The sequence below is a fragment of the Pieris napi genome, chromosome 2 (assembly GCF_905475465.1).
Source record: "Pieris napi chromosome 2, ilPieNapi1.2, whole genome shotgun sequence".
NCBI classification, from domain to species: Eukaryota; Metazoa; Arthropoda; class Insecta; order Lepidoptera; family Pieridae; genus Pieris; species Pieris napi.
Window position 1 is genome coordinate 7,168,493 of NC_062235.1, and position 13,552 is coordinate 7,182,044.

General features: G+C 33.3%; 2 protein-coding genes across 8 annotated transcripts in view; both read right to left on the bottom strand.

Moving 5' to 3' along the window:
- LOC125061153 (protein unc-13 homolog 4B) overlaps nt 1-13,552 on the bottom strand; it is a 36,073-nt gene that overhangs the window by 9,911 nt on the left and 12,610 nt on the right. For 6 of the 7 annotated variants that reach the window (XM_047666397.1, XM_047666388.1, XM_047666380.1 and 3 more), the window contains 8 exons: nt 10,744-11,014; nt 7,519-7,865; nt 6,748-6,795; nt 5,829-5,988; nt 4,603-4,782; nt 3,486-3,687; nt 1,245-1,677; nt 294-551 (listed from right to left, as the gene is read on the bottom strand). In XM_047666397.1, the coding sequence (XP_047522353.1) occupies nt 294-551; nt 1,245-1,677; nt 3,486-3,687; nt 4,603-4,782; nt 5,829-5,988; nt 6,748-6,795; nt 7,519-7,865; nt 10,744-11,014 (1,899 nt within the window). Of the gene's footprint in view, nt 1-293; nt 552-1,244; nt 1,678-3,485; nt 3,688-4,602; nt 4,783-5,828; nt 5,989-6,747; nt 6,796-7,518; nt 7,866-8,522; nt 8,731-10,743; nt 11,015-13,552 lie in introns of those variants that run through there. The other variant, XM_047666426.1, reaches the window with a different exon arrangement.
- Nucleotides 11,143-13,116, bottom strand: LOC125061192 (succinate semialdehyde dehydrogenase). The gene has a single exon (XM_047666438.1). It carries the CDS (start codon nt 12,918-12,920, stop codon nt 11,400-11,402), a length of 1,521 nt encoding a protein of 506 aa, XP_047522394.1. The 5' UTR covers nt 12,921-13,116; the 3' UTR covers nt 11,143-11,399.

Here is a 13,552-nt window from a genome sequence, read left to right on the forward strand (position 1 = left end):
TGTTCTTGACGAGAAATTCTCATTCGAATACAGGATGTGTATTCGAATTTACATATTCAAACATGAACTAAATGACGACGTCCTACTTTTAATTATGCATAATTTGTAATTGTTTGACTTATAAAGTAATTTTTTAATTTAAATTTGATATTGTTTCCTGTTACATTAGCAAATAGCGCAGCCGTTTTGATTAGCGCATTCATATATGAATAAATGATTTTGATTTGATTTGAATAAATTTTACCTAAGCAACATTATCATAATATTTAGTTAAAAATTACAGTAAAACTTACGTCAAAAACCTCTGTAAAGCCAAATATAATTCGAATAAGGTAGTCCCCATAGCCAAAGGTTCTGATCCAACGTCAGGATTGCCCAGCCCAGTATCTCCATTTAAGCCTCCAGCCAAATACACGCTGTTATTCGACCCCTCGCTGTACCTCAACCGCTTTAAACTCTTACACACTTGCAACACTTCGGGCTCTACCAGAGACGCGATTTTATCTTCGTATACGCCGTAAAGTGCTTTGGAATATGGAAAGCTCATTACTCTGAAAGTATTTGTAATAATTACGTAGTTTTATTGTTTGGAAAATACAATTTGCGAAGATGCTCTATTTAAATAAAATGTCTTTAACGCGATATTTTGTAGGTACATTATTTGTATAACTGGATGTTTCAATGGAGGCAGACGTAAGCTAGAGTCTATCTCTACATAGGTTTAATTCAATTTTGACGACTCATTGGTCTAGTGGTTAGTATCCCTGACTGCGAATCCATGGGTCCCGGGTTCGATCCCCGGCTGAGACGAACATCGATGTGATGAGCATTTGGTGTTGTGCTTAGGTCTTGTTTAAATATGTATTTATATGTCTATCTATCTATAATATGTATGTATATCCGTTGCCTAGTACTCATAAGACAAGTTTCACCAGCCTAGCATGGGACTAGGTCAATTGGTGTGAATTGTCTTTTAAAAAAAAAATTATTTATACAAAACAACTCATAATGCAATTTGTACAATAATCAATCTGTTAACTGAAAATTTTGTGATTGACTGATACTGGTGCGTTTCAAAATCTTATAGTGACAGAAAGCATATAATCAGACGGGAAGTCCACCTCTACTACTGTCTCAAAGTTAATTAAATTATGCTCACCGCTTATATACTAAACTTTAACTAACATAACTGAGCTATATGAGCTTTAAAAGTAAGCATTAATATTATATAGCAAGATACTTACTCAACAAAAACTCTGTCGAAATACTCAATTGCACGTTGCAAGTCGGACCGGACTAACTGAATAACTCGAATCAAATGCTGCAACCTTGAATCTTCCGTTTTATCCTTGCATTCGTTATTATCAAGAATATGGACGAACCAATCGGATGCCCCTTGAACCACCGCTTGATGCAAAACGTCATACATTGACAATTTACTTCCATCTGCATTCTCCTTTAACCAGCCGTAAAGGTTTGTGGGGAACAACTCTATTGTCTCTGGGATGTCCAATGATGACAATTTGTAGAGTATTCGTAGGACTTCACGAAGCGTTTTCATGACAGTTTTGTCGCCTGCTGTCTTCTTTCTTAGTTTTCTGACATGGCCGTAACAGGTTGGTAGGAGTTTCTTCGTACCGTCCCAGAATAGTTTGACGTCTTCTTCGTTTACCAGACCTGGAAAAGTTCATATAAATATAATATCTGGTCAAATAAGTTGACCAACGCCATTACATTAGTTGAAATCGTTTTTAGATATTTTGATGCGAAAAATTTTCTTCAAAACGCAAATCTAAGTTACGTACCAAAAGCTACACAAAAGTGCACGGAACTAAGTGCATGTATGTGAGTAAAATAAATAATAAATATATCATTAATACTATGCCACACATTATTCTAAGCGGAGTAGATATAGTGGCTTGAGCTCAAGCGAATCACGGCTGTGCAGTATGCAATAAACACTCGCTCGTACGGAGAAAAACGTGAGAAAACCAGGCCAATCACCTGCTTGTCTATTAAAAAAAACCATGATGACGAAACAGATACAATAATCTTTAACCTAGAAGTTGTAGCGCCACTGGTTTTCTTTACACATTAAATTAAATTAAATTCCATAAAAACCGTGGTTCAATTAGCAGATCACGCGATAAGGATAATCTTCGTATAATATCAGTATAAGACAATCTCGTGTTGATAATATTTAATAATTTCTTAGGAGTTTTACCTCTTAAAGTATTTAAGACAATTGTTGTTCAATCGTTGGATTAATTTAAATTTAAAGGTTAAACCCAAAACATGCGAGTCTTAAAATTAGAAGACTATGTATTAATCAAATACTATGATTGCTGTTCTGTTGAAAGCTGATAGAAAAATTATAAAACATATTCAATTATATTTTTCTAGAATTTTCTATTCTATCAGTATTAAGAAGTTAATTTGTTTTATTTTTAACTTAGTTTCAAACTTTTAGTACTTATATTTTAAGTGTCATTTTTCCAGTACAGTTATCAACTAATTATATAAGAACCGGCAATGCGGGTCTGCTAAAAATAGTCGTGGTGAGTTACGGGAAATCAATATGCCTTTATGGTACAAATTCTTATACCTAGGTTACACCGCTGCCAATTCGCAAAAACAAATGACAAATGAATGCAATATATGTACTACATTAGGCTAACAAAGAGTTCTAAAATTGAAATTCAAAAAAATTCATTAGCAATGTTTCTAACTGGCCAATTCTAAACATTGTCAGTGTTACCACGTACACCAAAAGCTGTGTGGAAACTAATAACCTTGAATGCATCTAGCATTCACATGACACGTTGATAAGATCACGATAAAGAAATAAGTCTGTTTATTTAACAAATGCGACGGAAACAAGCCATGATGTCATTTTAAGCCTATGTGAAGCTATTCTGTTAGTAGATTGCTAATTTTCTCGAGATTGTTATTATTTACTTAGTAAATTGCATTTCCATGAAATTTGTATCTAAATAAATGTAAATAATAAAGAAGTGTGCGTGTACTTATGTACGCGCGTAAGAAGTTATACTTCTTTGGCATTATTAAAAATAGTTTTTGATTGCATGCAAATAATTAATTACAATTAAATAATCAAAGACTGGAAAAGGAGTCATTATAGTCAATAAAGTTCAGTTGACATTTGAAAAATTTAAAAAATAAATATTTATTATTATTCTCTTACATTAAGTGTAACATAAATTCTATTATTATTCGAATGTTGTTTTTAAATTATGTCCAATGCCGTGGCATCTTCCGTGGGCAACTTCATTCTGTTAATTTTGTGTCACGGTGCGCGCGCATCGTAAAATTTCACTCTCATCAATTTTTCATAACGCGCCTAAAGAAGTATAATTTTAAAAATGGAACAACATTTTAACCGACTTAAAGAAACGAATTTTATCGATACCAGAATCGACACAATTCAAAATCAAAAGATGTTTATATATTTTTTTAATTCTTACCCGACTGTAGAGGTTTGGTTATTTTTTCCAATAAATTATTGAAGAGCGCAAAACTGAGTGGATGATCCACGGTGACCGCACAGAACACTAACCACTGTGCTAGCAGGTTATCATTTTGTGTTAATCCACTTTGTGCCGCATGTTGAGTTAAAATGCCTTCAGCTGGAGCACTAAAGTTGCCGCACCACCAAAATGGCGCCACCTGAAATTAAATTAAAGATATTTATTAAATTATGTACCATGCAAGTGGCAGTAAGTGAGGAGTGTTTGCCTAGTGGCTTCAGCGTGCGACTCTCAACCGTAAGGTCGTAGGTTCGATCCCCGGCTGGGCAACAATGAACTTTCTGCCTTTACGCATTTAACATTCGCTCGAGGGGTGAAGGAAAACATCGTGAGGAAACCTGCTTGCCTTAGACCCAAAAAGTCAACGGCGTGTGTCAGACACAATAGGTTTATCATCTGTTTTTTTTTCAGAAGTCTGTTTTTTATGAACCACGTAAATAGTTAATATAAATCGTAAATAAGTCCACAAAGTAAACAAGTCCATACTAAGGGAGACGAAATTTCTATCACTTTCGACGTATTTATGTTACCTATTTACAAAGTTGTTATAAGTTATGTAGACATACTGATGTTTACAGAAACTAAATCAGACAATGTTAATCAAATTGTTTAGCGTTTCTGTTTAGCGTCAACCATAAGGTTATTTAACTCTTTAACAACGGAACCTAAGTCACGAACAAACTTTTGAGCAAACTTAGTACATGGGCAATTATTAAGGCCGGGTAAATTAAAATAATAAATCGTAAATAAAAAATTAGATCTTAGAAAGTTGGCAGTGTTAAACACCTCCGTACCTATCCTATTCTTCTTATGATATTAATTCTAATACTATGGTATTAGAATTATGGATTAAAGAGTGAACTTTTGTCTTTGCGCACACCTAATAATAGTAATATATCATAGTATAATAGTAATACTAAATAATAATTAGTATCGCCAAGTCAGATAAAACACTCTTATTTGAAATTGATATACAATTGGTATTGTTCGTGTAACAAAGCTCAGTTATTTAGTTCCATCCTATAAAATAACTACAGCAAAAACATATTTATACCTTCGAACTTTCCAATTCGTGAAGCAATAAAATCCTTAACAAATGTCGATGCTCTTGCGCAGCAACTTGAGAATTCTTTTCCGACGAGAAATTGAACCGTACTTTCACAACTCCCTGTCTTCGTACTTTATTCTTCTTGCTAAGGTTCAACCACATTATCATACCTCCAGCTGGTATTGACTGAAAATATAATAATATATTATGTTAGTGACTACTTGATAGTAGTTTTAAAAATAGAACCAAAATTTTAATGGGCAGGTTTAACTGGAACAGAACGTTTTTATAAAATTAGATTTTGAAGTTTAAATAAAAAAAAGGTTAACACAGATTAACTAAAGTATACATTCGTACGTACGAAATCAGTACTGCCTAAAAATTATTCTAGATCGCAGTCGATGTTATCTGATATATTTATTAATCTTTCTTGTAATTATAATTATTTAGAATATTTTAGGTTTTCCTTTAGCTATCTATTTCTACTAAACTAATTTTACGCGGTATTTAGACATACATACATATGGACAAAAATAGTTATGTAATCGCTATATTAATAAAATTTAATCGTGATTTCACTAAAACGATTCATAAAATTTTATTAGTTAATAGCTGTTTTGCGACAAAGAAAATTCTGATACAATGAAGAAAATCCATACATACCTAAATGGCCATAATAGCACAATACCCGGTAAGTGAAACAAAAATCAATATATTCATCAATTAGTCTATGAACGGTGGGTAATTAAAATTAAATTTACGTAGATGAAGTCGCAACACAAGCTCGTTTAAAATAAATAAACTCATACCGTGTGGTAACAAAATCTCTAAACAACTTACATAATATTTTAATCTGACCTTGGTCATGCTAAAGTTTTAGGAATACATTTATAACAATGGTTATTTATATATAGTCGTATGCCCAGGTCTATTAATCTATCTTTTAGTTAGATAATACACCTAAGTTTTATTTTAAATTCATGCAAAACCCTCCGTGATAGTTAACTTTTAGTGAAACGCACGTTTTATTCGCTTTTTATCGTCACGTAAAAATATCTGCAAATCTTTTAAATTTGTTTTTTTTTTGGAACCGTGGTTATCACAAGTCACAATATATAATACAGTTACACAATAAAAGTTATTTTCTAGACTGATGTTATAAATATGAAGCCAACAATTTATTTAATTAGATTAAATTGAGATTTATTTAAGTTTATTGTACTTTTACTTACTTTAAGTGGTATATTGGATGTGCCAATTAGCTCATTATCATGTTTGCCGGTAGACGCAGTAATGGCTATTTCCTTCATCAGTTTTCTGAGACCCTTTACGCCCTTCACCTCAAATATTTTCGTCATTTTCTCTTTCACAGTCTCCGCAGGATCGAAGTCCCTAGAATTGTCAAGTCAAATCGTGAGGAACTTTTTAGTTGTCATAGGCACGAAGATTGCAGTTAAACCTAGGTATGCACAGTACCTATACACGACAAAACAATTAAACTCAATGTGGGAAAGTTGAATATATGTATAATTTTCTTTCGTTAATTTTTAATTATTTTTATTATTATTGTTAAGGTTAAGAAAATTGTAAATACTGTGTATTACTAGATTAGATATAGGTACAAAAATATTCACATATTAAGAAAAGGAAAAAGTTATTTTTCATATAAAGATGCGCTTTTGTGCACTTAAATGAGACTTATACAGTATACACACTAAATTTAATTATATTTCAAATGTCAGGTGTGTCAAAGCAAAAATTTTGATACCAGACTCCGATATATTCCTAAATGTTGAATATCAAGTCAGATTTTTTCTTAATCTGTGAGTATATCTAATTCGATCCGAACGAACGTAATCATAGCCTAAGCCAGCGGAAATTGCAATTGGCTGACTGTATTATTCGTCTCCTGCGTACTACCGCTCATAGTACTCGTCAACATAAGCTATTTCGTAGGCACAAATCCTATTCGCTAGTGTCGTTTAATGTCCCATTTGTAACATGCGAAGAAATCGCAATCGTTTTTAAAGATCCCTTTTGGTTCCATAAGGAAGATTGGTGTTATACCAATCATCAACATTGGTTATTAACACGATACTGCATACACATCTTAATTTTTGAATTAAAAGTAATAGTTGGTGTAAAACTTACCATACTTCTAAGACTAGTGAATCTTCGTAAACATTTCCGGACATCGGCCTGTAAATGTATTAACTTATTAATATCATCAACAAATCGAACAGACAGATTAAATTTAAATATATATCATTAAATATATATTACTTATATAATAGAAATATAGAATATTGCTTCTTCCAACATGAACTTTTACAAATACTTTTTTGACCTTGATTATATTGTTATTAATGAAAAATATAGCTATTGATATGTATCAATATCACAATGTTGTGTTCCTAAGCAGAATTCCATCTGACAAGACAAGAAAATAAATCCTTATAAGATTGACAAAATTATACATAAAAATAGATAATCTAAAATGTTCTTTATCATTTTTCTATTTATATTCAATCCTATTTTCTTTTTAAATGACAATTCGTGGAAGTAAAACATCTGATGCATAGGTAATTCACAGCGACCTTGCACTGCAGTTAATTTCTGTTACTGTATCGTAAAATTAGTAACAGCGTGAACTAGACACGGTAAATACACATGAAGGAAATGGGATTAATTTATAATATGGAAATTAGACTGAAGTATAGGTTCTGTAAACTGAAAAAAATATTTACAGAAAATGTTAGGCAACTGGAACTAAAGTGTATTTACTGTAATAACTTAAAGAAATAGTCATTGTTTAGGGGACGAAACAATACGCTGATCACCTCGCTAATAAATTATAAATCTAAGAAACTGAAACAAAGATGTAAGTGCCCATGCGTCACTTCAAATTATAAACATACTTACAGTGAGAAATGTTCTTCCCAAACAGGATTTAATGTACTTGCTTTAACAGATGTATTATATCTATGTGCTGTATTGGAAGTGAGGTATATTGTCACGAAGGGATCACTTAAACCATTTGGGTCTTTAGGAACTAAATCTTTCCCCTCAATAACTTCAACATTTAGCATCAGTTCTGGGGGCTCTTTGGCCTCAGCTTGGGTTAACAGTTCTGTATGTTTCTCATTTGAGATCTTGAACGCCTCTTGGACATATGAAAGCATCACTTGACTCCCCACTTCACAGCCTATGTCACATCCGCCGACATTGTGTAAAATTTCATACAGCACTTCCAAGTAGAGTTCATCGACCTATAAAAAAGTTAATCTAAATAATGAAGGTCATACCACATTTATTAATTAGGTTTTCTATTACATTAATTAAAAAAATACCACGTCGATACCGGAAATATAAATACTTTATGATAATTTCAAAATAAGAATGCTTCGTGTAATTTAAGGTTACGAGCGGTTTTGATCTTTTTCAAAGAGAGCGTCTATAAACAAACAAAACACTAAAGACATACCGTAGAATCGTAATAATACACTAGTTTCATTAATTCAGTACCAATACACTTTTTAATTTCGCTTCCGCGTTTCGTTCAATAACAAGGGTTGCTAAGGTAAACCCCAAACAAACCATTCAATCAATTGTAAACCGCATATAATACTGTCGATAAAATGCAATATTTTATAGTTCAGTACTCAGTGCGCCGTCGTGGGAAAATTGATCTAACGGAAAACTGGTGGTTTAGATTTACTGACCTACTGCATAATGGTAGCTTTGTTCCCAAATTGCTAATTGCTCGACTTTAATGTGTTTAAATAAGAACAATGTACCTACATTTCTTTGACAACTTATTTTTAAACGCTGAAGTCATTGCCGTTCTTTAAAACACAAGTCTAGTCACCAAACATTTCCGGTTACCAAAATTTAAATCAAATCAAGTCCAATTGATATTTACATACAGTCATTGATTGTATGATCATGCTAGTCTGCCGTTCCAGAATCTCCTTTTTTACACCCCTAAGCTTCCGAGTCCGAAGCGTCCCTGTTCCGTTCATTGTCACTTTCACACACTATCAGCACTTTAGAACTAAATGTTCATATAACAATTCATACTGAACGTCAGGTTAGATAACAGATATGAATCTGCTGCGATCCGTTTCTGAACTGACGAGTCTGGCTGGGAATCGGGATTCGAACATGACTGATTCTATTTTCGCAAGGCGCCGCCAACGTATATTCGACCAAATAATAAAAAGTTATTTTATATACTCATTTAGAAACCTTTAATATCTCGAGAACTGTAAAACTCATAAAACCTAAGTATAATTTTTATTAAGGAGTATTTATGATGGTCTATCGTAACGTTTCGTTAATGGAAAAATAGATTTATGCGCTCTTCAATTACATATAATATCCCATAAAGCAGTACATTAGATGTAGGAATGAGAATCTATTGCGGGCCGTTTGATGTATAAATTATGATATATATTATTATGTATTAAATTAAATGGACTTGGTCTTGCAATTGTTTTTTCATGTCACAAAGTACAGAAAACTTCGTCTGTATGTTTGCCCCTTGACTTCCCTTTCTTTCGCCTCTTAAGAATTGGAAAATATTATTAGACTAGACTGTTATAAACAATCATAAGATTAACAAACTAAAAGGTGCTTCTTAACCCACTTCCTCATACTTCGATTAATAAAATATCTAAAACTATTCGTTAAGACTTCATGTTTACAATAAAGTAAGTGGTGTTGTAACAATAAACACGTAGCCATCCAAGGTCCTGAGTTCGGTGCGTGCGCACGTGTTGAAGCATTTATTTTATTAACTAGTTTACATTACTATCGGCTTATTTATAACAGATCGGTTAAGAGAATAATGAAGTCGGATTTTGATATCAATCTGCAAAACAGCCTTATTTCTTTTACGTCTGCTTTTTACATGAGTGGACTATTCCAACCATATGAATTTTATATACCTAACATTTTAATTAAAAAGGAAGCTAATCGTTCAAGTATAAAAATGACGTCATTTAATGAGTAATGCTTTATTACTCTTCATTTGCATAACTGAGTTATTTGTATTAATATTAACGCTTATGAAGACTTTATAGTAACAAATCCGTGAATAACTATTACATAGACGTAATGCAACTTGAGAATATCCAGACTACGTAATCTAGATGTTTTAAACAGATTATACAATTATACATTAAATATAATTCTCTTAGTAATAATGTTGTTGTGCTTATTCCCATAGTATCACATGGTAAGGTGATTTATTCTATATAATAACTCATAGAGATGCGGAATTGGCTTACTTATTATATATACTCTAGCAAGTCTCAGACCAAAAATCGACGGCTTGTCTGCGAAAAGCCCAAGGTTTAGCGACTCGGTTTTTTGTATGGGTAAGGACCCCTTATACGTAATCATTTTTTTAATGTTCATACTTGCATTTTTTACATAAGATTATAATCGTTCGGAGAGGATTGACATTCAAACGCATAGGTATTCTTGGGCATATCAACCTTGGCATGGAAGTTGACAAAATTACTGATGAAAATAAGTTGGCAAATTGCCACTACTTGACCATTATGCTACCATTCGAAGAGTGTCAATGTTCTAACCAGGTGGTTGACCTTCGTATACCATTTTTTAAATTCCAATTCCATTCTTTGCTATCTGTTCTATATAATGAAAACAACCGATATTCCAAAATCAAAAAAAAAAAAGCTATACATAAAAAATACTAACAGACTACTACTACAAATACTTTTTGTCTATGATAGGTATTCGTATCATCCACGGACCATGGGGTAGACACATTTTAATTTTTAAGTCAACTTGGGTGCCAAGCAATCTATTTTCGTCGGGAACGGAACTTAGTTTTACGCCACAGTGCCACCACTAAACTACGAAACCGAGAGTTATGTTTTATTTAAAACAATATATAAATAACATATAATTCTTAGTCAAATAAATGCATGGCTACATTAATAAATTACTACAAAATTTGTAAACATTTTAATAAGCTCTGAATTCTCTGATCTGTGATTATTTATAGGTATGAAGCTTCTGTACCAAAAGGAATCAATTATTGTTTAAGGGTGAAATATATAAAATTAACTCAAGGAGCAAGTTAAGCTTATGCTAATAAAGTATAAATAAGCTTACATTCCATCCAACAGCTTCAACATAAAAATCGAACTTCTCAGGATCCTCTGGTTCGGAATCTGTATCAAGAAGTGTTTCATTGCCACTATCAGAATCTCTGGTAATACTTCTACTATCTCCTACTTCTGCTATTACTTTCTGTTCACCATCCTGCTCTTCAGCCTCTTTTAAAGGTGCAAGCGGAGTTGATTCTTCTAAAGCAGCTTTCTGTGACACTTGTTTTAATATGGACCCAAATTTCTCAAAGAAACTGTCATCAACTTCTTGGATTCTGCAAGCAATTTTTAACATTAAAATACATAATTTGTTTAAGAAATATATGTTAATAGAAATAGAAAGTATGTTAAGTAACCATCGTCAACCCTTTGGTTAGATTAGTTAAGAAATGAAAACAAAATATCAAGTCAAATTATTTATTTTATCTATATAAGAGATTACAATGTGGTATTACAATTAAATGCGATAAATGCTTATTTCTATGTACTAAATACAAGACAATTATATAGCATAACATCCATAACTTGCTTCATGTATTGCCCTAATATAATTTTAAACTATCATCACATTTTCTGGAAGACTGGAATAGTTAAATAGCAAACATTTTCCTTAAGGTTATACATAAGTTATTCTTTATATATTTCTTGATTATCATATAATTATTTGTCCAAAGCTGAAAAGAGTGTATATTTTATATCAGTATACTCCTCAGCTCCGTGTTTGCTTCCTTCCCTTCCAATGCCAGATTCCTTAACTCCTCCAAATGGTGGTTCAGCACTTGATAAAACACCATCATTTATGGCAACCATACCAAACTCAAGCTGACGAGACATTCTGAATGCCTGACCAAGATCTTTTGTAAAAACATATGATGCCAATCCACTTTTAGTGCTGTTAGCAATTTCCAAGGCCTCACTCTCAGTCTTAAACTTAAGACAAACAGCAACTGGTCCAAATATCTCTTCTTCAAATATTTTCATTTCCTTTTTAACATTTATTAACATTGTAGACTCATAAAACCTTTCTCCGATGTTTTTTGCAATTTTTCCACCAACTAAGACTTTTGCGCCCTTGGAAACAGCATCATCAACTAAGTTAGATACACTCTTGACTTGAGCATCATTAATTAGGGGCCCACATGTAACACCTTCTTTATTACCAGGCCCCAATATGCAACGATCCTGAATTTTTGACTGGAAGCACTGCACAAATTGATCAAATACATCTTGGTGTATCAAGAACCTATTTGCTCCAACACATGCCTGCCCATTGTTTCTGAACTTAGCCAACATAGCTTGATCAGCTGCATGATTTATATCAGCACTTGGAAAAACAATAAATGGGGCATTTCCACCTAGTTCTAATGAAACTCTCTTGATACCTTTAGCTGCCATTCCATACAATATCTTGCCAACATTTGTTGAACCAGTAAAGGAGATGCATCCAACTTGAGGGTCTTCACACAAAACTTTCCCGACACCAGGAGCATTCTTCCTACTTGAAGTTATAACATTAATAACACCTTTTGGTACACCAGCCTGCAAAGCCAACTCAACTGCAGCTAGAGCCGTTAAGGGAGTATCTTCAGCTGGCTTTATAACACATGTACAACCAGCTGCTAAAAGTGCTCCAACTTTACGAGTTATCATAGCGAAAGGAAAATTCCATGGTGTAATAATTGAAACAACACCAAGAGGGTGCCGTGTTACCATTATATGTTTGTTAGGCCAAGGACTTGGGATAACCTCTCCGTTTATATGACGAGCTGTATCAGCAAACCATTCCAAAAAGGAATTTCCGTAAACAATTTCTCCTTTTGATTCAATCAGAGGTTTACCAGCTTCTGCTGTAATAATTTCAGCTAAATGTTCACTGTTTTTTTGACAATTTTCAAACCATTTTCTAAGTATAGATGATCGTTCCTTTGCTGTGGTGTCTCTCCAAGTTTTAAAAGCACAAGCAGCAGCATCAACCGCCGCTTTCGCGTCACTTGCATCCATATCAGGTACATCAGTTATAACTTTGTCGTTCGCCGGGTCTAGCACTGGAAAAGAACCATTGCTCTTAGCGTTTACCCACTCTCCATTTATATAACCTTGTTTCTTTAGTAAATGAAGATGTCGATATTCCATCGTTCTAATACTTTGTTTTGAAAGCAACCCACCACGAATAAAACTCATTTTAAAGTGACGTGACTTTGAGTTTAGTCGAAAAATAACAGTTTCAAACGATAAGATAACTTTTTACATATCACGGTCTCAGAGGTTATTGGAGGACTACGATAAGGAAACCAATCCAGTCCAATTTATTTATTTAATCAATATTCATTCACGTTATGAACTACATCCTCGGTCCTCCGACCAAATCAAATACATGTTACAAGTCAATTGTCAAAAACAGCTGTTTGAAGGTGACCGTCAACGTCAAGTTTTATGATACACATCTGGGGGTCTAGCCAAGATGGCTTAACGGTAGTGTATGTAGAAAGTCGAAAACTAAATTTGTATGAAAATGACAGCTCGTGTCGACAGTCGGTAGCCTAGGCCCTAAAGGCGTGAGTCGGGATACAATAAGCGACGCCATGACAGTGCTACGAAAAGACACACATTAACGCTTACGCTATTCGGTAGCCAACGGCCAATTAATGTTTCGGCAGTGTAGAAAAAACGGCGTTTCTCCGCCATGTTTTAGCGTGATCTCAAAAGCTGCTGTTTGCAATAATTAAGTACAACTATTGCCATCTTTGATCTTTAATGGCTACCGTTTTAAAAACATGTCATATTTTGGACGTTTTAACGAAATGATTTTAATT